At 34.6% G+C, this 25,502-nt stretch overlaps 1 protein-coding gene across 3 annotated transcripts in view; it reads left to right on the forward strand.

Moving 5' to 3' along the window:
* Positions 1-1,277: 1,277 nt before the first annotated feature.
* LOC144452021 (annexin A4-like) overlaps positions 1,278-25,502 on the forward strand; it is a 35,778-nt gene continuing 11,553 nt past the window's right edge. The window contains exons 1-7 of one of the 3 annotated variants that reach the window (XM_078143016.1): positions 1,278-1,361; positions 8,392-8,616; positions 9,005-9,076; positions 9,753-9,908; positions 11,095-11,154; positions 13,047-13,109; positions 13,787-13,927. In XM_078143016.1, the coding sequence (XP_077999142.1) occupies positions 8,416-8,616; positions 9,005-9,076; positions 9,753-9,908; positions 11,095-11,154; positions 13,047-13,109; positions 13,787-13,927 (693 nt within the window). In that variant the 5' untranslated portion in view covers positions 1,278-1,361; positions 8,392-8,415. The remainder of the gene's footprint in view (positions 1,362-8,391; positions 8,617-9,004; positions 9,077-9,752; positions 9,909-11,094; positions 11,155-13,046; positions 13,110-13,786; positions 13,928-25,502) is intronic. The other 2 variants (XM_078143017.1, XM_078143018.1) reach the window with 2 other exon arrangements.

Here is a 25,502-nt window from a genome sequence, read left to right on the forward strand (position 1 = left end):
AAAAGAAAGTAAATAAATTTGCAAAATGTATCACTTGTGTCAATTTTTTTTTTAGAATATCAACGTTCACAACATGTTCAGATAATTTTGAGGACACTCGTAAAATTACATAACACAGAAAATTATCAACTTTCCATAATATCTAAAATATATCATTGATGAAAGAAATTGACACAAGAAAGGGTTACATGGATGTGTATAATATTGTTACACGTTTTGAATAACAAAGTTGCCCGTTTAATTTGATACCTTGTGCAGGCTCATAAATGTGTCAATCACCACTTCACACACAATGCATACAGTATATATCAAGGGCAAGCGTCTAGACACAGTGTGCAGCTGTGAGTGTGTCTACTAGGTCACTCCACTATGGATCATTTTTTCCAAGGTTTTTCGGTACATCAACATACTGCATCTAAATAATATCTTGATATAACACAGACATTGGTATTTATAATATATCACGTAATCATTATGATAAATACGCCACTAGGTAGTGACGCACGTCTCGTCCCAACATGGCAACAACCAGGGTCATCCCGATCCGTTCACGTAACATCACTTTCCCCGACAAACGTAACGTCTACTAGTCTAGTCTAGCGTGTAAAAAAATGTTATTGCGCACCAGTTATTTTCACGCCCGGTTTTCACGAGGCCAAAATCATGAAAATTCAACACAAAAATGTAGCTAAAATATTTTACACTTTTTACCTTATTTAATACTGTTGTTTCGAAGCATGAGTGCTGGCTGCTGGAATCCGAAATCTTGTCTAGAAGTTGACCTCCAATTAATAGATTATCGTTATCTGCAGAAATATACAGAAAATGATCAGCGCATCAAGGTTGTGGGTAATTTGTATTAGCAACTCCTCACAGACGATGGCCGTCTCAGAGCTTAAAAAACGGTCTGAGCTTTTACACAAAAGCTAGTCATAACATCGGCAGACGCAGCCTCTAGACGGTCGAGGTCACACTTTAATTAAATAGCAACATAACAGAATAACCCAAAAATGTCAATATTATGATGCTTACATTATCCATTTAAAAAACTCGAAGGTATATCATATATTATAAATTACTGTGACAACAAATGCATCATCATTTTAGACCAATGTCTTGTCTTTTCACGAAGTGTGCGCAATGAATAATTTGTAAGTAAATAAGGTAAATTAGGGAACAAACCTCATTCGACTGTTACGTTCACAAAACCCGCCATGTTTCATTTTCAGGTGCTCGGGACCTTTAACCTTTGGTTACCCAGGATCCTTTGCCCGACCCAAATCGCCTATGATTCACTGTCAAAGAATATTTGTATCCACAAGAAACTCTCTTCACATTCGAACATCGGTGTCTTCATTTGGGTAAGAATTTCACTTTTTTTGCAAGCTTGATTCACACTTTCACTCGTGTCTTTTTTATTTACGTGAAGATATCAGAACTTTACAGAATATCCTCCTACTTACACACAATTAATGAAATTGACACGGGACAACTGAAATGAAATCCGGAAGTTGTTTTGCTTGAGACTTCATCCCTCGCTGACTTGCACACGTATTCAAACTAATAAGTCATCGAAACAACGTACACGGTGGCTAGATCTGTCCGATCCAGACTAAGGATTTTAATTTGTCCATGGCCTTGTGGAGAAGGGCCACTGGGCGGTAAAATACTTGTATTTGAACTTGGAATTTAATTTCCAAACAAATATTGTGACAAGAACTATGTCACCCGATGTCACCACGCCTACAGCACATTGACACACAGACAAGTTAATATGATTTCCTGCTATATATTACCGATTGGATTAATCTTACGTTTGTTTTTTATAAGCTTTCACATCTCATAATAAATTACAACTTTCGATATTGTTCAAAAATCAGTATTTTAAACTTTTAAGTGCTAAACAAATATTAGCATTGCTAACGGTTAACACCATTGGTGTATTTTTATGTGATGCATTGGACAGTTTACTGAAAGTAGGAAATCTTGGGTATTACGGAAGAAATTGATTGACGAATAAAGTCATGTCATGATATAGATATTGGATTTATAATGTGATGAGCAGAACAGAGGTGATGAGCACATTTATAATGGGTGTGTGCTGTGGAGACTTCCATTTATAAACAGGGGTGGCAAGATGATCCTAAAGTACTGACAGTTTTCATATTCCACGTTTTACAGGAGATAAAGATCATTACAAAACCAGGCCTGGATCAGGTCAGGTCAGGTCAGGTCAGGTTTGAATTTAATGAATGATATGTGAAAAGTTTTTCATAATCCTCTTGTGAAAGTCAGGTGTCCTTTCGTGTGGTGGTTATTCAGCAGAAATTATCAAATGAAGCTCATTTGCATAGTTACATATTAACATAGTTACATAGATACATAGTTACATTCTGAGTTAGGCCTCCTGCGCCTCAGATAGGAATAGATTCCAGTTTGGGTGCACACACACACACAATAATCCTAATATGAAGTAATATCACCTAGATTGTGTTTGATGTTCTTTCCCTCCCAATGAGTGTCAAGTCTTCTGTCAAACATTACAGCACCACAGTGTAAATACTGTGGTGGTCATACAACTGTTACATTAACCTTGCATTACACTACCACACTAAATATTGTGGTGGTCATACAACTGTTACATTGACCCCTGCATTACAGTACCACAGTGTAAATACTATGGTGGTCATACAACTGTTACATTGACCTTGCATTACAGTACCACAGTGTAAATACTGTGGTGGTCATACAACTGTTGCATTGACCCTGCATTACAGTACCACAGTGTAAATACTGTGGTGGTCATACAACTGTTACATTGACCCTGCATTACAGTACCACAGTGTAAATACTGTGGTGGTCATACAACTGTTACATTGACCCCTGCATTACAGTACCACAGTGTAAATACTGTGGTGGTCATACAACTGTTACATTGACCCTGCATTACAGTACCACAGTGTAAATACTGTGGTGGTCATACAACTGTTACATTGACCCTGCATTACAGTACCACAGTGTAAATACTGTGGTGGTCATACAACTGTTACATTGACCCCTGCATTACAGTACCACAGTGTAAATACTGTGGTGGTCATACAACTGTTACATTGACCCCTGCATTACAGTACCACAGTGTAAATACTGTGGTGGTCATACAACTGTTACATTGACCCTGCATTACAGTACCACAGTGTAAATAGTACAGTGTAGTGCAGTGCAGCGCAGTAGAATACATGTGTAGTACAGTACAGTACAGTACAGTACAACACAGCATATCCCAGCACAGCACAGCACAGTACAATACAGTACAATATGGTATATTTTGACACAAAACTATGTATGAACGTAAAGAAATACATAATTCATGCCAAAAATATGAATATAATAATAACGAACACTAAGTATAATAATAAACATGTTAATCTATAAATTAATACAAAGGGCTTGTTAGACAAGAATGATAAATTTCCTGAAATTGTTGGCAATAAACATATCCCGGATGCCTGATTATTCTTTAAATTGTTTAGTAGATTGCTTGCATCCTTTATGAACATTTCATTTACAAACTAAATTCTGGTATTAATCGTATGATGATTATTGTGGCATTCTACTAAAGTATGGCGTTCATCACCAACAGATTGGTCAGTAATTCTTTATTTATTTATTTAGTGTACATAATATATCCCTGGGGATCATTAAAGGTACAATAAAATGAGTCAAAGAACAAATATAAACTGAGTTAATCTATACTACAGATAAAAACTACTTACTTATAATAGATCATAGATTAAAATAGATTTAAAAAAAAGAGAGAATACATTTCAAACATAAAGTTGTTTGTACGCATACATGTAGTATAGCTCTGGAAATATACACTATAGTATGAGGTTCGACATGTCTTTGCCTGTACTAGTGTGGTGTTAGTTTGGATACCAACATGGTCTCTAACTGATGTGAGTGGATGTGTAAATCATAAAGATACCATATAGGAACTAGACTAGTGGAGGTGTAAATCGAAAACAAGATCATATAGGAACTAGACTAGTGGAGGTATAAATCATAACAAGACCATATAGGAACTAGACTAGTGGGAGGTATAAATCGTAATGTGACCATATACTATGATATAGGAACTAGACTACTATAGTGTATAGTCTTTCTTCATGAGGTATATTTATGTGCAAGGGATAAAATATGAGATGAAATTCTGAACTTAGTAATATTAATTCTGTGAGTAACATTATTTACATTAGAGTTGGAAATTTTATGTGTATTTTAAAATTTTTGATCAACTCATAACTTGTACACATGTAAAAACATATATGTCATTTGTAGTCTGGAAGCATGTCGATTTCAAGACATTTCAGGGTCAAGGGTCATGAGAATATACAGAGCTAAAAATAACCTTAATTTTGGTAGAAAGATCTGAAGCATCTTGAAATAGACAGGGTAAGGTCTATGTTTGTTTTGTTTGTTTGTTTGTAAATTGTTTGAAAAGGGAGTGGGGAAAGCTAACAGATAGATGTATAACTTGTGTACATAGTGGTCACATTACTCACAATGTACATATTCTATGTTTAATGAGACAGATGGGATTTACTTGTATATCACTGGAAAGTATACATGTCATACATGTATTAAAGGCCTAACAAAAAAAAAATTGTGTGGTTCCGATTACGCTCAATTTTAGAATAGGTGGGTAGGTAGACGGTTCTTTTCACGCGACCATGGTTGTAGTACTATGTTGTGGACTGTTTCTATAGTATTGTAATTGTATAACAATACAAGCAGTCGATAACATGTTTAACAGAAGTTGCCTAGCAGTGTCAGTATGTCACTTCTCAGTACCTAGGTTCAGTTCGATGCCAGCTTTGGACTGATACATGAAAGTGATCATTTTAATTTGTTTAAACGTCCAAAATTTTAGTAGAATAGTAATTGATACTTTAATACTTAAAGCTACAGAGTTGCTTAGAAAAGTAGATTCCAATAAGGTACTGGGTAAATCAGTGTTTTTGCTAAGGGTGGTAAGTATGTAAATCTACCGGGGTTCCCATGTCATTTACCAGGTTTTTTGCTAAGGGTGGTAAGTATGTAAATCTACCGGGGTTCCCATGTCATTTACCAGGTTTTTTGCTAAGGGTGGTAAGTAGGTAAATCTACCAGGGTTCCCATGTCATTTACCAGGTTTTTTGCTAAGGGTGGTAAGTAGGTAAATCTACCAGGGTTCACATTTTACCTGGTTCCCAAACAAAATTACTATAGACTCTATGGTAAATACTGCCATTTTTACCCCTTTCTCCCTTTCTGTTACTGGGGTTCCCAAACCTTTAATAGCAGAAACACTGTAAATTCACTACTACTATCCAAAATTTTATGAGGCATAGAAAGTTCCTTTCCCTTAGTTTCATATCATATGCAGCATCATATTAAATATTGCAATTCTGCACATGAAGATATGTCTTAAAACCTAAAAAGTGACCAGAATTCTACAAATAAATATTGCTCTGTAGCATTTACTTAGTCTATGAAATACCCAGTTGTAATGTAAGGTTGTGTCAGTAGATATGTCTCTATAAATAGCAATACATGTAAATAATATTAAATATGTTGGTATGTGTAGGTCATGACCTTCACAGAATGATGTCAGATGTGTACAAATATACCGAGTATACATTGCGCAACAAATACAGTGTATACAGACACAGTGACATGTACATCATACAAGACTAGTCCTGCTTGCAGATGGAGTACTAGGGGACTCCATTCTGCATACTTAAACACCATCCTGTGAAAATTTACATATACAACATACCCATTCCAAGCACACAAGCAAAGTACTTGCAATGGCCACTCGGTCAATGCATTGTAGAACTCATTTGGTCTGGGGAGGGGAATATTTAATTCCTGGCTGGACGTCACTCATGCCAAGATACATGTATTTTGTTACTTTAGGAAAGATGTTGGGCTACTACACCGGTTACAAACCATCTCACCCATCCCTTACAACACCCTCGCCCCACGCCCACCTCTTGCCTTTTGCATTTGTTGTACACACGATACCTGTAGTTTAATATAAAGCATATAGTAATGTCACAACAATGTAATCACAACATGTCTGTCCATGTTTCCATGATAGCAACCGTTACTAAGTAATTCTATTGTCATAGAAGCCAGGAACCCCAGTGCATATTACAGGATGTTTCATTTCCTTAGCATGGTAGAACAGAATAGTATAAATTCCGATGATTTCCAGGATACACTAGACACAGAATTCCAGTATGGTTGTTTCAGTGTCCATGTTGTTAGGGGCAAATAGAAAGTACACATACATATAAAGGTTACATTGCTGGAGTTTGATGAATCCTGCCAAACTAATTACATCGACTTGTATTTCTAAGTGTGTTCTTGGACCTTTGGTGTCTTGTTGGAATCAGATACCATAGTATTTTACTTTAAAAGTCAACTGGAATGATTGATAAGGACTGGAATGATTGATAAGGATGTTTGAATGATAAAAGTAGTTTTTAATATCATTATCAATCATGCCACACCCCTCAAACCAATCTGAAGGTGAATTTGGATCAATTTCTTTCTTTCAATACCTGTATTTCTTTCATTTATTGTTTGTTTTTTATTTTGATGTTCCGGGAGTGAGTTGCTTTTTCTACATGGAAAGAAGGTGCTCATTCTGAGAATAAAACAAAATCAAAAACAAATAACAGTAAACAAAACAAACATAGAGGTGATTAAAGAAATCGACTTGTACAATGTAGTCACCACATCAGATTTTAATCAGATTGCGTGCAACCCAACCAAAAATAGTGCCCAAAGACAGTGTGTCAGTTTCTATGCTTGAATCACTTTAAAATTCTAAGAAATACATATAGATTTTAAAATGCAGAATTTTGTCATGCTGTATGTAGTCATGGTTGTAGAAAATTTTCCTAAGTGACTTTGATTATCTTTTACATCATCCATATTTTGAAACTCATAAAAAGGCAAGAGTTCAAATATATGTTTATTTTCACAGCATATGTCTCAACATTTGTCCTTGAAAAAATTGAGTGTCGTATTACATTTTGTTTAAAAAATCTTTGCCAACCATCTGTCTGTCATTCATGTCATTGGTTGAGGGCACCATTCATGGTATCGAGTAATTCTCGATTAAAAAATGAATTAATGCAATCGCTCATATGGAATCAATTTCATCACAGGATATGAAAGTTTGAATTTATTTCCCTGGGGTTTCCGAGCAACAAAAGTATTGACCTAAGATTATTGATGCTAATGTATATACATTGTAAAAGAGGATAGCTGTATATATGTGATATTTATCACAAAATTTATTGCTGGTGTTGTCATTAATGTAATATAAAGGTATGTCACCTTGACATCATGTGTCATCAGTTCGTTGAACTCCAGTTTATGTTCATAAAGTCACACTCACAGTCCTGCTGTGGTTCACTGTTTTTGCTAAATGTTGGAGAACCTTGGTAACAGAAAGGGAAAAGTCAGGAGTATTCTAATTTTCCAGACATTAGCTTAAACATTGGTAGGGAACCGTGGTAAAATGACTAGGGAACTCAGTTAGATTTTACCTGCGTATCGTCTTGTTGCTAGACCCCTAGGGCTATTCTACTCACTGTGAAGGCGACCGAAGGTTGCTAGTGAGGGCGATAGCCTGAATGGGTGTTCCACCCTCATATCTATCAGAAGAAAGCCCAAGGTCTAGCAGCTAGCCAGACTAACCTGTGTACTGCTCTTAGCAAATACACTGATGATTTATAAAGGGAGGTTATGATCTGCCTTTGTGCCCTATAGGGTATACGACAGAACATATTAATTATATAAACAAATCTCAACTAAAAAGGTTTATAGCTAAAACACACTGAATACATGTATCTTTTGCTCAGTGAACAGAGCATGCATCATTAGGTCAGCAAAGATTTACTTAATTTATTTATACATGTAATGATAATTTAAAATAATATCTGACATATTTTGTACTCTAGGGAATTCAGACAAATAAGGTCAGTTCTGTAACCAGCGTAATTCAAATAAAATGAAACTGAACATTAAGTTTCTATGTGTCCAGTCTATACACCAAATGTATGTATGAGATCACAAGACTCTCTCAAATTCATCAAACAGCACAGATGCAAAACTAAATTAACTCCAACCTGTTAAAATCAATTTTAAAAATGTGGGTTTGCTTTACAAATTTTCAAAATAGAGGTCAAAATAATATCAAAATCTGATAGAATCCATGCGGCCGCTGAATACTATCAATGTTAACTCTACTGATGGTCTGTGTGTCGTTAATACTAATAGTCAGTAATGTTTAAACCAAAATTTTGAAAATGACTTATTGTTGTTTTGTTTCAGGTTTATCTTTAGGAAGGTGATATCATGAGTTATCCTCCCTACGGTGGTGGTGGTGGGTATCCACCAAATCAATATCCCCCTCAACAACCAGGTGGATATCCCCCTCAGCAGCCTGGTGGGTATCCTCCCCAGCAGCCTGGTGGATATCCTCCTCAGCAGCCTGGCGGTTATCCCATGGGACAACAACCTTATCCAGGAGGTGCACCCCCTGGCGGCAGTTACCCAGTAAGTTATGAGCAATTATTACCAAGCATGTAGTAAATCTGTTATCATATAGTATGCACATAATAAGTCTGTTACCTAACTTTCACTTTCATTTGACTAAATTCAAACCTGGTACAAATGTAGTAAGATTTGATTTGTAAAAGATCCACTGATGTAATTTATTATATAAAAAATTCCTACTATACCATCAACAATTCTAACAATGCCAGAAGACAATTGTAATGTCATAGAAGGTATGCACCAATATTATCAATATACTAGAATAGTGTAAACAAGGTTTTATGTAAGTTTTTTTTCTGACCAGTAAAAAGCTTATAAACCCAGCTTGTGCCACTTTATTGTTAGCTACATCCCTGTTGACTATTGTGGTAATTTCTTCCATGTTTAGCCACAGCCAGGAATGCCACAGGCACAGCCATATCCTGGTGGCGGTGGTGGATACCCACAAGCTGGTGGTTATGTAAGTATTATTACATCCTAGTTTATGTACAAACACCAAGACAGACTTAAAGTTACAGTTACATGTACAGTTGATATTAGAACTTTTAACAAATCCCCTAGTCTTCATTGTTACAGTATCTTACTATATTTTACATATGTAGTAATGAGTACTTGTTGTGGTGAATATGTATATGACTTACAAGTGGTATTTCTACTGCAGTGCAATTGGACCAAAAACATTAATGTATACATATCATGCAAATGAGTGCACTATAAACACATCACATGGTTGTGACTTTTTCATGAGTAATTTTAGCAGTTAACATCACTGATATGTTTTTGAAAATTGTTTTTAACTGATTTCACATAACTGCAAATATGAAAGCATTTATGAAAGCTTTCGACTTAAACCTCTAGCCTTGATCACTCACCTTTGAGACTTTCTTCCCAGTCTTGCCATGGTTATCACGTTAAATCACATTAAATTACCACTAGAGGGCATAGTTGCAGATTGGGACTGAATGTGACCTCTGAATGACAAAGCCATTATTGACACACTCTGATACACATTATATTTACACAAATAACCCACAAAAATATTGTATTTTTGCGAAGGAGTCACCTTTCGAGACTAAACTGTGTTTCTACTGGGATAATAGCAAATGTCACATCACATTGTCTTGTCTATATTTTAGCCCCCAGCTCCAGGTGCCCCTGGATTTGGTGGTATGCCAACACCAGAATCAGCCCAAGCTGCAGCTGGTGCACCAGGTCATTCTGGTTATCCAGCCCAGAGTACTGGTTATCCTTCATATCCAGGCCAACCAGGAGGACCACCACCACCAGCGCAGGTAAGGGAGAAACCATGCATGCAATACACCTTTTCACTGCATAGTGCCCCCTTGTGTCATAGAAGTATAATGATATGGTTGAAAGATGGACACCATTCTCACAAACACCTGATCAAAAATTTGACAACAGTTGACTAAAGATGCAAATTTGTGTGACACACTCTCACATTAGGTTTTCAAGCTATGTCATAACTTGCCTATACACTAGAGGGCGCTATTGATACAAAAGGTGTATTCCAACGTAAGTACCTATTTGCATACTTCATACATCTTATATTCCTGTAGGTAAGTATGGACAAATAAATCATCAATAAAAATGGTTTTCATGGAAATTGGTACATTTCTGCTTTTTACCATTCCTCCTCCACCTCCCCCTCACAGAAAGAACAAAATTACCCTAGCATAAGACCTCCTCTTTCTATGTGTTTAGCCCCCAAAGTTCCATACAATATAAGCATATTGTGTCATCTGGTATCAGGTATATAATTAATCAAACATTGTTGTGAAATTTTACCAGTTCAAAATCATTTCAAAGCCAGCAATCCATACTGCATAAAACATAGTTCACTGAATAACATATCGTGTCTTTCCTGAGTGATTTTTCCTCGCCAAGGTTCACTCTACAGTTGGGGCATATAATGATACAAGTTCAAGAAGTTTCAATTAGACTTTCAATTTCAATTATAATTTGTCACAAAAGTTCCAGACCCTTTAGGTTGATATTTGATGCATGCATATGGACAGACAGACAGATGGACGGACATACATACATACATACATACATACATACATACATACATACATACATACATACATACATACATACATACATACATACATACATACATACACACACACACACACACACACACACACACACACACACACACACACACATACATACATACATCCATCCATCCATACATACATACATTATGACATTCAGAACCTATTCATAGGAGAAGTCAGACATGGGGTGGATAAGTTAATAGTCAGTCAAAATGTTATGTGTCATAATATTATACATTTTTGTTGCCCTCCGTACCATATATAGTACTGTATACATAAATGTAATGTTCAATGGCATGGGATAGTATCCTTATTCGGTCTTTTGATATTCCATGTGATATTATCCAGAACTTCTCCATAAACATTTTGTATGTAATTTCCCAATCCTCCATACCAGTATCCCTCAGGTTCCTATCCCAGTCAAGGCACACCATATGGACAAATGCCAGCTCCCATGGTAAGTGGAAGGTAACAGGTCAGGTCTAACCAACTTGTTTTAGTTTGCAGTGATACAAGATTCATGCATGTGTAATAACCTACTGTGTGTTTGTGATGGCTATACAGTCGTCATTGATATCAAGTTTGACAATGATGTGGTTTAAATTTCATTATTTTGTATCCCTTTAAAGTAGTCACTAAGAACTATAAAGTTACAGACTATGCTCATACAAAGTTACAGACGATGTACCTTTGATTTTAAAGTAACCACCAAGAACTATGAAGTTACAGACTGTGTCCCTTTAAAGTCACCAACACAAACCATGAAGTTACAGACTGTATCCATTTCAAGTAACTACTAACAACCATACATAAGGTTACAGACTATGCCCCTTTAAGTTTAAGGTCACCATCAAGGACAATAAAGTTACAGACTGTGTCCCTTTAAAGTCACCAACATGACCTATATAAAGTTACAGACTGTGTCCCTTTAAAGTAACCAACCCAAACCATGATGTTACAGACTGTGTCCCTTTAAAGTTGCCAACACAAACCATGATGTTACAGACTGTCCATTTAAAGTAACCACCAAGAACCATGGCATTACACATGAACCATAGTTCCAGACTGTGTCCCTTTAAAGTAACCACCAAGAACCATGGCATTACACATGAACCATAGTTCCAGACTGTGTCCCTTTAAAGTAACCAACATGACCTATATAAAGTTACAGACTGTGTCCCTTTAAAGTAACCAAGACGACCCATAAAGTTACAGACTGTGTCCCTTTGAAGTAACCAACACGAACCATAAAGTTTATAAACTGATATGTCCCTGTAACCACATTACTGTCATGTTGTGATAATCTTTTGTTGTATTTTTGTTTTTGTTTGAATATTATTAATGACTTCAACTTGCTTACTTTCAGATCATATTAACTGGTGGATTTTAGAGTAACATATTTATTGATTATTATTAATTTATAGAATTTAATACATATTTCATTTATAATTGACTTATTAATTGTTTTAAAACTGAAAGGTGATTCAGAATGGGCATAGTTTTGTACAAGTTTAATATGTCACCATATTACTACTATGGAAATCAAGCTATCGACAAAATAAAATAGACACAACTTTTTCCTTAAGTGACCACATTCAACCTAGTCTGGATGCCAGCTGTGGTTTTGTCATTATACCACAGTGAGTGGACGTTTAATGATAATGTTACTATACAGGAACTAAACTACATTCAGCCTTATTCAGTGTTGTTTACGCTATTTTGTAGTCAGGTGATCATGTCTAGTAGACATAATCAGGCATCGTTATCATTCAAACTACCACATGCAACAAAAACATCTTTATTTATACTCGATAATTCTTTAAGTATATAAACACATATCTCTTAAGAAGTCCAGTGAGGGCCATTCCTCATGGGTTCAGTGTTAATGCAGGAGGATACCGGATATACATACATACATACAATACCCAGGGAAAACCTGTGTTGTATAGTAGAGTCAAACTGAACGACAATCTTCTTACTTACAGTGTGGTAAATTTTAATCAAACCCTGAACCCCGACCACAGTGGTAAATGGCAAGTGGTTAACCACTCAGCCACCGATAACCCTAAGTTTGTGTTTGTGTCTATCTGAGTTTGCCGATAGCATGCTTTCCATATAGTTATAAAATGAAGAAACAAGTCGCTAGAAAATATCAAAAGTACCACCTGTAATTGTGTTTCACAGTCCAAACTTTAACAAAAAACACAGCATAAAGGGTAAAAAAAAAATCATCAAACTATTCTATACACCATATCTATGGTCCAGCATGTGAGTAATTCTTTTACATCTATCCATGCATTCTTTCTGAACATTCCATAAGTATTTCCATACTTTTCATATTATCATCAGCATGCCAGTGGAACACCATATCCGGCGCAACCCTATGGAAGTGTTCCTCCTCCTGCTGCATCGGTAAGTAGGGCGAATGACAATTCTCTGCATGTCCTGTGGTCGATCTCATAAAGTCATCGTAAATGCAACTTTTGGTGAATTTCTAAATGCTTGTAATATGGCTTACTATTTGTTTTCTACTAACTATTAAGCTTGCAATACCCCAGCAGTAGCGCTTTGCATACAGCTCCCAAAAGTTGTCCAAGCATTTATAGTTTCTGTTTGGTGTGACAGGCATTCAAAGGTCAATTTGTTATATCATCGTTCACGTTCTTTTTTTGACCAAATCAAGGATGTCCCACACCCTACAACAGAACTTTCTGATAAACTGCTTCTAACAATATCTTTCAAACCATATATCTTTAGGAAAGGTACATGCTGGGAAGCTTGCCTAATTGCACTAACTTCAAGCTGCCTAACTATACAAAAAGGGAATTGCCTAACTGAATTCACAAGGAGTTCACGAGTTTTCCCCTTGCTTAGTTTCTGAGTAACAGTGTGCTAGTGTGTAATATTTTGTGTGGCTTAAACTAACATACTAACTATTATATCAACATAAAGTTGATCATTTTTGAAGTAAATGTCACTATTAACCTCCTCATAAATTGTATTATAGTTCTTGCTTCTTATTTCAGAGTGTCTGTGTAAAAATGTGATAATACATCGTATTAACTTTCATATGTTCTGATTGTTTACAGTATCAGCCACCACCAGGCAGCACGTTACCTCCACCCCAAGCACAACCACCTCGTTCCACGAGCCCTTACGGAGGAGCAGGCTACTCAGCAGTTCCTGCAGTGACATCTCAGATGGGCCATATGTCACTAAAACAACAGAAGGTAAGATCAAAATACTTAATGTCTTGCCTCACTACGGATGGTGGTGTACTTTGCCAGTCGTGTGTATTCGGTATTTTATCCACAGTTCAAAATCAATCGGGTCTCCCTTACCGTGTCCTTACTTTGGTCAGTTCCTATTTAATAGGACAGTTGATGCACTTCTAGACAGTTAGGTGGACAGATATTTCTGCACTTGCAGAAAATTTCATGTTTTTTCACAAAAGTAGAACATTATGATGGATAACTTTTAATATTTGCAAAGGTAATCCAACTGTTGTACCATTTCATTGATATCAGTCCATTAAAATACCAGTCAATATTATATCAAAAGTTATACCCAAAATTTGGAAAATTCTTAGTGGGAAAAATAGAATTTCTGTTCATTTTTGGGAAGGTAAAAATAAATTTTCTTTGTGGTAATTTTTGGCAGGAAATTAAAATTTCTGAGTGGTAATTTTAGGTGGGAAAAGTAGAATTTCTGTATCATAATTTTGGGAGGAAAGTACAATTTCTGAGTAGTAATTTTAGGTGGAAAAATTCGAATTTCTGAGTTGAAATTTTTGGTTGGAAAGTACATGTTGTTACGTGTTAAATGATAGACATCTGGTTAAAATCTGCTTCAATAGACAGTTGAGATGAAAATAACAAATGTTATTGACATTTTATCTCAAATTTGGTATAAAATTTTCAGTTTTTAGTACCCATCCTCAGATAAGTAATCATCAGAATGTTGCAAAATTCTTTGTATGACTTGAGTTGTTACATAAATCTAGTAGCATAAGAACCTGGTTGTTACGTCTTTACATATAAGTTTGTAATATGTAGAATATTTGTATCAAAAACCAAATGCTACAAAGGTTTACAAGACATCATACTTTACAAATACTGCATTTTTTAATAGATTGAATTAATATACATTAGAATAACATCGTGCAAACCTGAGATACACCAGATGTTGAGATTACAGTGAAGGATACATACTACCACACTTCGAAAAATTTATGCAACTTTTTCTGAATTCTGAAGCAGGGAAAGGTAGAAGATGTATTGATAACAAGAGCTTACAACAGTGAAAATGATAAGGCAAAAAAAAAAGTAATTGTTTGGTTCTGGTTACCCGACCCTCACCTAGTTTTTCACTGCCGACCCTAAACTAAACTACATATTCGAGAAGAAGAAAAATAAAATTGCAAAAATTATGAAGTCTCACGAGAAATGGTTGATGTGGAAACTGACATCAACTTAAAAAGATACTCTAAAACTGTTCTTCCAATCTGTAATGTCTGTACATCTGATAGGAAGAAATAAATAACACAGAGACCATTTGGAAACAATGGAAAATCTGAACTAGACACTCACAGTTACACAGAAAAAATAATGTAATAAAATAAAACAAAAAATCTACCTACCCTCCTATTCTTAAATTGAGCGTAACCGGAACCACACAAGTTTTTTTATTAGGCCTAAACTTGATAAATTTTGGAGTGAAATAGTTACATCACAGAAAAGTTCGATTATAATATGTATAGGGTATTGTCTGTGATGTGTGGTGTCATGCCACACCTATGTGAAAGACTGATGAGTGAGGGCGTCCTGTCATAATTTACCTTACAGATTATTACAGATATGAAAGGAAGTAACCAGTAAAATAAATAAATCACGTTTTTCATGGCTATACATTAAAATTTTCCCATTTTTGCAAAACATATGCCAAGCTGTCCATTTCGTCATGGTGCCCAGAAGTAAATACTTATTTTGAGATCATATCATTGCAATATAGTAATAATGTATTCGTCCCATTCTGTTTGTAAGAAGACATAAATTTCATGTGCTTTTGTAATAACTAACTAACAGATGTTGGCTACATTAAACAAATGTTTACTATATGGACTGCATATATCAAACATTTTCATACATTGTGTTGGAACATTGACCAAAAATTGGAACATTGACCAAAAATTAGATCTCTTTTGGTCATTCAACATATGAATTCATTTTTTAGGGAATTTAAAAAATGAAAACATATTTCTAATATTCTCAAGAATGGTGTGATAATGAAAAAAAAGGTGAGAGTAGTCGTCATGGTAACCAATTTATTTTGCTATAATTCAGAAAAGAATAAACAGACCAACACTGAATTCTATGTTGAGTAATATCAAAAAAATTTATAATGAAAGTTCTTCACCGTGACAACCATAAACCGGAGAATCATTAACATAAATGTAACACATGCATATAATGTCTGTCTGTGAGATTAATTTCCCAGACAACCCTGGGAAACTGGAATTCTGCAGGGCGAGTTTCTATGTTGCCATGGCAACTACTTTGGGGTATTCATCTTTATGCAAATAAGATTTTCATGACCTGTATGTTGTGATAAGAACAGAGATCGTTCAAAAGGTATCATTGTTTGATGTGTAATTTGTATATGTATATGAAATATATCTTTGCGTCTTTGGAATAGAGACAAATTTGTCAAATATGTCTGTACATCTTAGGCTTTTTACTGTGTTTTCTAACAAATAGAACTATAATTTATAAAGTACATAAAATTGAATTGTTCAGCTGGAACGTTCAGTAAAAGAATATTGAATTTTTTTGCAATTATGGTAATTTTGATAACAAGGATAATTGGATTACAGACCATCACCAGTAGATACCAGACATAATAGATCTAATTAATAGACAGATTCTGACCTTGTAGTTTCTAAATATATATTCCTATTAAAACTGACATTTTTGTTGGTTATTTTCAAAACTACATGCCTACTCAACATGCTGTAGAGTGTACACCTACAATGTACTCAACATTTTTGTAGAAGTTTGCAATGTTAAAGTTAAAGTGGTACAAATTGAATTTATAAGCTTTTTGACTACAGTACAACAAAATTATAGTAAAATCTTGATGGAACTATTGTAGTATAATATTAACATAGAATATGGCTCCAAAATAAACCCTTTAAACTGCTACTCTTACTTTGTTCAAGAAAATGCCAACTTATTCTCAATTTAAGAAGTCAATAGTTATTGTACGATATTTTGAAATAGAAGACAAAATTACATTCAAAATTAACCATTTTAGATTCCAATATGGCTGCCAAACACGGTGTGAACCCCATTCAAAATAAAAGAGTGTAGATTTCCTTGAAAACAAGACAATGAAACCCCCACCTCCCACCCCCAAATAAATAACAAATTGAAGCTTTGAAATTTGAAGAAGTTTGACTGTCAGGGAAATTTGTCCTCGAGGTGCATTCTAAATGGATGATGCATGCCTTCAAAAATGTTTAGAACCATCTAGTGTTGTTTAATAGCATAGTTGATGGCACAATAGCAGTTACCTCAACTTTTTAGTATAAATCATGTCATCAAACCATTAATATATCACTAATACCAGGTGTTACTGTTAGTTTTGTCAGTAGATGGAGAAGTATACATCAATAAATAGTGTTACAAGTATTCATGAAATATTACCCCCACCCACCCACCCACCCACCCCTAAAAAGTCAACATAAAGACTGAGCTTATGTCCCTTTAATTAGGTTAATACTAGTAATTACACACTATGGATACCAGAGTCAATATACCTAATTAGCGTGATATAGATTCTAACCATGTCACCAAATCTAAATTTCAAATAAATAAATGAATGTTTTCATCAGATGTTTTGAAGCTAAAAGTTAGCTCAGCATGTTGCACAAATTGCAAGGTTAAAGTATGCTATTCATACCAGTCAGTGATGTAACATTGTTATGATTGGCAGTTTTGTATGGTGTTTTAGATGAAAGCAATTTTTAGACATACTGTTTTGAAATCTTGCCAAAACCTACAATTTGAATTGTTGTACCTGCTTTACAAATAAATGTTGCATAACAACCGTAGAGATATTGTTGTACAGAACACGTGGAAGACATTTGAAAATGCTGAACTGATTGTGTTGCTTTTGTTATAGTTTAAGGTGTACGATATTTATTTTTTATTTTTATTTTTATTTTATTTATACTCGGTTTAAAAAGTAGTACAGACGTGCTAATACATCCGAGATATAAAATATAAATAAAAACTACAGTAAAATCGTCTGGAAGATAAAATACACATCACAAAAATAACATATAGACCATGATTAATGTCATTATATCTAATAAAATACAAAATATAGTTTCAAAAAAACGTTCCCATTCCACTGCTTGAAACATTCAAAAGAATACTGTTGTATAGATATAAAATGTACACATAATCTGAGATGAAAATAAAACAGAAAAAATCCTTGATTTTTATTATGGTAATGGTTAAAATATATGTATATCCCCCAAGACTTATTTATATTCAAGTCCAAAATATAGCCTATTTTCCAAATATTTAACAGATTTCAAAGAAATCCTCAAAAAACACAAAATAAACTTGTCATGTATTGATCTTGTGTGTTGCATGTTCAAGAATATTTTAGTGTTGTCTCCAATTTGCAATATTTTCCATTATAATTCAAGTCCTAAAATTTAGTCAGATATACACAGATGGTCACATTTAATGTAAGATGGTACTAAAAATGTCTTTTGATATGTTCATAATTTTATTAAAATTGTAAACTTTTTCCTATGGTTGTGTAAGCGAATGATACCCAGATCACATGATTTATGCCATGCTAATTTACATATATTTGCATATTATTTATATAGTATGAAATAATCTTTCACTCTTCAATTTCAAACTTATAAAATTTTCAAAAACAAAAAATTATTTTGCAAAAAAAAGTGCATTTTTTTATAGCTGCTGCATGAAATATGAAAGTGATTTGAAATTATTAGCAAAAGTGGCTTTTTAAAGAAATATTTTTCTCAAATTTTAATGAATATTAAGTAATTTGTCAACACAAATATTGACTTTCTCAGTGTTAGAGTATAAAAAAGGTTAAGATTCCAAGCAAAAGCTTTCAGTGTCAAAGACCTTGCTGTCAAGCTGATTTCTATCCCTGCCACACCCACATGCATAAATCTGAATGGGTAATCAGAACAGTGACATAGCTGATCCAAGCAAAATGGCAACAGCAAGCGAGGTAAGCTCCACAAACTTGCAAGTATCTGCATCAAAATTGCACCAATGTTGTCATTTTTGGTCATTTAAGAGTTTCAAGTGTATCAGTATGGAATATTGAGGGCAGATTTTTTGATAGACTTTGAACTCATGCATGTTAGTTTTTTTGCCAGTGCAGTACGCGTACAAAGAGCTGTAGGATGAATAGACCCTGACAACTTCACAACTTAATGACCATGTTGTACTTACAATATTACACAAATACACCATACAGCTAAGTATATGTTAATGCAAGTGATATCTGATTTTTATCAGACTCCATTTTTCCAAGGTCACCGTTCAATCTAGGTCAGCACTTCTAAATGTCTTTCTGTGTGTTTTGTACAACAATAATATCTCTACGGGTGTTATGCAACATTTCTTTGTAAAGTAGGAATATCTGAATAACATTGTCAAAGTAAGAAATACAGTACACATGTTAACAAGTGTCAGTTTAAATCTGTAAGACTGTATGTTATTCAAGTGAATATAAACACATATGCTGCATGTGAAAAGTATACTTTCTGTACTTCCGTTTTAAGGTGTGGCAGGTGACTGGTGTCTTTCAATATTTATGGCGTTTCAAGGGAATGAAATAGTTTCCCAGCCTCACCTAACTACCAGTTTTATTTTCATAGACATATAAAGGTGATATATACCAAGACATGCATTACTCTTTATATGCATTGGGTTATTCAGTAATAACAACAAAAACAGCATTTCTGAGTGTATATTTCATTCATACATATAATATGATATATGCACTGAAATGTGGTAAAAAGGTAATGGTAGTTTTCATAAAGATTGTGAAATAGTTCCTGAAGACTTGTACTGTCGTTAATATCTCTACCAGTAGACACTTCTTTAGTTTTCAAGTAGCTAGATCTTGAACTTGTTGAGTAGAAGTTTTCCCAAATTTATTCTCTGAAAGTTGACATTGTCTCTGCAAAACCTTGAGTAAGTGAGTTCGTAAAAATCACCAACATTTCAAATGTAGATTCTTTAACAAGGAATTATGCGCAAAATGCTCTACGGTAAGATGTACGAGGAGAATAAGTGAACTGCTGTCATCCATGTTTTGTTTAACCTTAATAATAATCCTAACATAACCATTATCTTTTACAAAAACTTGACCTGAAGAAGGTTAATCTCTGATTATCAATTCTTATCTATTTTTTGTCAGTATAGAAATGTTTATCCTCCTTCAAGTGGACTTTCTAATCTTGTCTGTCTTGTCTTGTAAATTATGCATACAATATTTGTATATATTGTAAGTAGTAACCCAAGGTTTGGGTGTTAGGCGTGATAGCACTGCTTAGTCATCAACGTCAGCCTTAGATAGCAAACATGGTAAGTCTCTGGGCTGTGTAGTCATTGTTCCAGATATAAATTTTCCCACTTCACTTCCTGAAGTTATGGCTGTCAACACTGACCTCCCTCTGAGTGGGTGTGTAAATGTCATTTTAGTATGCCCATCTAAAGATTACTATACAGTATTTAACCAAATGAAATTAAGTGAAACCAACCATTGTGCCCACCATTGTGTTGGCAGTTTAAAGGAAGACATGAAATATTTCCGTCCATTGTCAGTACACAATGTCAACTTTGCCCTGTTAATAAATTTGGGTCAACTTTCACAATAAGAAATACACCATGAAATTCATGAAAACTGCAGAACAACCCAGTATGGCAATTTATTTTTAAAAGACTACAAGTACTTCATTGGAACTTGAGTTTGTATGAGATTAGAACTGGGAGCAGTCCAATGTTGGTTCCTGGTTTATAATCCCAGTTTTGAGCTACCCTTACATACCTGTACATTGAGTAAACCAAACAAAATTAAATTAATCTAAGCTAACCTAAACTTAACTATTAAACCTAGTCTTCATTAATTAAACAAAAGTTCAACAAAGTAAACTAGAGCTAATCTTAACCCAACAAAACAAAACTTTACTTAATAACCAAACTCTGAAAACTTAATGGAGCTAAATAACCAAACTCTGAAAACTTAACAGTGCTAAATAACCAAACTTAATGGAGCTAAATCCAAATTCAACTTGGGAAACTAATGCTCTCCCTAGTCTAGGAAAGAAGTGTATTGAAGCTGAAATGATATGGAAGTTTTATACTGTGAATTTGAGGAGTTTTCATGGAACCCCCCGCCCCCCTTCCAACTGTGTTGATATTACAGAATAGTACTGTTACAATGTATGCAATGGTCATAGTACTCTGTAAACTGACATGTTGTCATGGTTATTAATGAAATACAAGGTGAAACCAACTGAATTGCTTGAGAGCATACATGTAGTTACCAATGAGATCTAATGATTGAAAGGAACTATGTTGAAAACTCGTTCAAGGTCTAAATGATTCATACCATACTTTACACACACTATATCAAAATGAAGTGCACAATAAAAAAAATCACAGGTACCTTTACAATGGTTGAAATGTTGATGGATAGTTCTACTCAATGCATAGGTAATTTGCAGACATTGTCATTGATAGCAAGGCTGAGGACATGCAAACTAGTTATATGCCACATACTGTACTGTACTGTACTTTGCCATACTCTACTCTACTCTACTCTACTCTACTCTACTCTACTGTATTATACTGTACTGTACTGTACTATACTCTACCATACTCTACTCTACTCTACTCTACTCTAACCTACTGTATTATACTGTACTGTACTTTGCCATCAGCATACTAAAATGTGCTGTGCTCTACCTGTGTACTGTGCTATGTTGTACCAGCAGTGTACTGTGCGATGCTGTACTGTACTATACTGTACTGTACCATGCAAATGCTATACTATGTTTACTGTCCTGCATCATACCATACTATACATTGACATGTACTATTAAATAATATCAGAATACATAAATATTATATCAAATAATGCCAGAGACTCATTATTTTTGTAGTTGTGACATCTTCTGATGTCACCCCACTCCAGTTCTGTGTACTATGTAAATTCCTTTAACAGCTACCAAAAAACTTGATATGCAAGACACATCTCTTAAGCTAGGTTCATGACCTCTGACCCTGTGGAAGGTCACAGATCAGATGAAAGCACAGCTGTATCTATTTCAGTTGTTATCTCAAAACACAGTGCTATCAGTCATTGTCGGTTAAATACAACCTTTGTACAAAGACTATCAGTCACTGTCAGTAATAATACAACTTTTGTACAAAGAAAGCTAGTTTGTTAAAAACAGGAAAATATAATTTACTTATGTCATGGCCGGACTCACGTATCATACTAGAAGTTATACAGTTTTGGTTTTCTTTACCCAGGAAGTTGTCTTCCTTGTTTCATTGGAGAGGCACTCATATATCAGACTATCTATAGAATTATTAATAAGCTAGGGGGTCAGAGGAAGAGCTTGGGAAAGTGGTAAACCCCTAACCTAATCCAAATATGCATGACATTAGTTTTCTGTAGTTTTTCCGATTGTTAGGGAGAAGGGAAATGGTTCTAAAGTTTGCTCAAGAAAGATAGACAACATGAAAGTTAGAGTTAGACTATACGTAGTCATATGATGAATTTGTATGTGGTCTATAGGTCAAATTTGAAATCTTACAACATTGTGGGGATCTGATGAAAGCATGATGAAGAAGAAGGTTTGATTTATTGTATGCACCATATTTTATGTCATCTGTACTTGTCCTTCTGCATTATCTGTTGTATACACTTTGGATTATTTGGAGAAGAAATATACAACATGCAAGGGAGAAATGAACAAATTTAGCAGTAGATGCGAGATGTGGTAGTTTGAAAAAAAATGAAAAAAATCAAAGCTTTTTCTTGGTCCAGATGTGGTATAGAATCATCTCTTTGTAAAGAGATATTGTAACATTAGATGCCACAGATAGAACTACACTAGCCTTCTCCTTGATTTGATTTTTATGAGGTTGAATATCACTGGCTGGTATACATTTCAAACTTGCTGTTTCAGATACTGAACCCCATAAATCTGAAGAATTTTAATCCATTACCTGCTTCCCAAACAAACAGTTTAGACCTTTTTCCCCCTGAACCACCATCTTTGGAAGGTTGTACTTCCAGAATCTCACGCACTAAAGTTCTTGAACTGAAGCTAAAAATTGATAAAGGTTAAATCTTCTGCTTCTTCTGCTAATATCAATCTGAGTGTTGTAGCCAAGAAACTTGGCTATCTTGCAGACAGTGTTCATTGACCTGAATGTTTTGGCTACATGTAACAACACTTGAGTTTTCTAACAAAACCGGACCAGTCCCTGAGTTAGTCTAGTTCCTTTACAGTATCATTACCATTTACACTTTCTTAGTTAGAAACCATGTTGCCATCCAGACTATATCTGAGTTAGTCTAGTTCCTTTACAAATTACAGTATCATTACCATTTACACTTTCTTAGTTAGCAACCATGTTGGCATCCAGACTATCACTGAGTCAGTCTATAGGCTAACAATTTTGAAAGCATAACTGACATTTCACTGACACAATTATGTCATTGGAAACCCACCCACTGATACTTATAAATCAGTTTAATCAGCTACATGCCATTGTCTGGTCAGAGCTGCCTATCAACCATTTCACAGTTACACTCTAATAATAGATCCAAGTTAATCATTCTATTTAACTGTCAGCAATATTTTAGTATTGCATGAAGATGAAATCGTGATGAAAATTTGAAAGAAAATGGATGAAAACAGGTAGTAAGAGAGAGATGTCCGTCTCCCCAGTCTTATACATAGCTATCACTCTTCATGAACACAGAAAGAGAAAAATCTGTGATTAAAGGGAAGTGGGTGTTATTTATGTGAATAGAAGAACTACATTGTGCAGTACATGAAAGACCATACAATGGAAATTTCCCTTTCAGCAATACAGAAATGTACATGATTAATGACCACACCTACACTCATATACACCCACATGACAAATATAGACATTTTGTAATCATTATAGTATTTAGTTTAACCCTTTCATGACTGGAGACAAGTTTAAATAATTTTGGGACCCAATTTATATGAACATTTTCATAGTTATAATAATAATACTTCATTACGAAGTAACATTTCTTTAATTCCAATCTAAAATGAAGCTGATATATGCCAAAAACTTACATAAAAATAAGAATTTTGTACAAATAATTTTGGCGGCAAAGTTTTCAGTACTGAATGGGTTAAGCTTGATAAAAAGTTGTTTGATACCCAAAAAAATATGAAAGATAAAGTAATGCCTTAGACTTGCAAAGTTACTGTAGGTTTCACTCAATGGATACATAATTTTTAAACTACTGTAAAACAACAATCCATCAATCTAGTAGTTAGTGTAATTACTATACAGTATTGTTACCATTTACACCTCCACTCACATTTAGTTAGAAACCACGCTTGGCATCCAGACTATCTAGTAATATGATAAAGACTACAAGTAGTATACTGTTATGATACATGTTTGAATTTCATTGTGATGTAAGACTGCATGCAGTGTTTCACTATTTCAGTGCACACAGGTATTCCGGCAGGGTCAGACAGTCTAATTTAAAAGCTGCATAAAATACATTCAACAGTAAACTGCTAGACAGTGTACAGTGTAGGAGGTCAATTATTCCTATCACAACAAGCTATGTGCAAGCTAGTCCTATAGAAATTGTACGATTTACACCTCCACTCATGGTTTAGTTAGAGACCACCTTGGCATCCAGACTATGTGCAAGTATGACCAAGTGAAACTTGTTACAAACAGGAAAAGTCAGCAAACAAATTGGATTAATATTAACACTTGGTAAATCATGTTTGAAGTACTGAGACATATATAAATTATAACATTTCATGGTTTGATAAGAACACTTTATGGCCTCTGTACTTGAAATGTCAGGGGAGGCAAAGTAGTTTGTCAATGTTAGCTATCAGAGGCCATAAAACTGTTATCAAATGATGGAATCTAATACAGTCTGTGTAAGACAACCTGACAGCCTTATTTTGCTATGTTTTACTAGTCTGTTTGTATTACTTTCATAGAGATTGAAAGTATATTTTTGGTTTTTCTCTTAATATTTAGGTGAAAGAAATTTCAATTCAGTTCAATTCACTTCAATTCCAGCTGTTAACGCTTGTCTGTCACTGGTTGTACTAGTAGGAATAGTCTGACATTACTAAGCCAGTGTACTCTGCTATAAAACATTTAGAAAACATTACCAATATTTGACTGAAAATAAACCCAAATAAATACTTTTATTTGTGTTATATTTATGATATATACAAGACAGGGACAGAACTAGTGACGCCGCCATATTATTTCTTGAAACAATATGAAATAATTTACATAACAATACATTTTGTTGTTATGCAAATGTTCATGACCTTAATCTTTAATTTTGGCAGAACACACACAAATGATATTCAGTCAGTCATACGTTTGTGGCCCACTCAAGGTGTGGAATTATTGGTTTACAATATTGGCCTACAACCTGCAGAATTCTAAGCTATAATGTGATCTGTGTACAGTG

This window comes from Glandiceps talaboti, chromosome 22 (genome assembly GCF_964340395.1).
Source record: "Glandiceps talaboti chromosome 22, keGlaTala1.1, whole genome shotgun sequence".
Classification (NCBI taxonomy): Eukaryota; Metazoa; Hemichordata; class Enteropneusta; family Spengelidae; genus Glandiceps; species Glandiceps talaboti.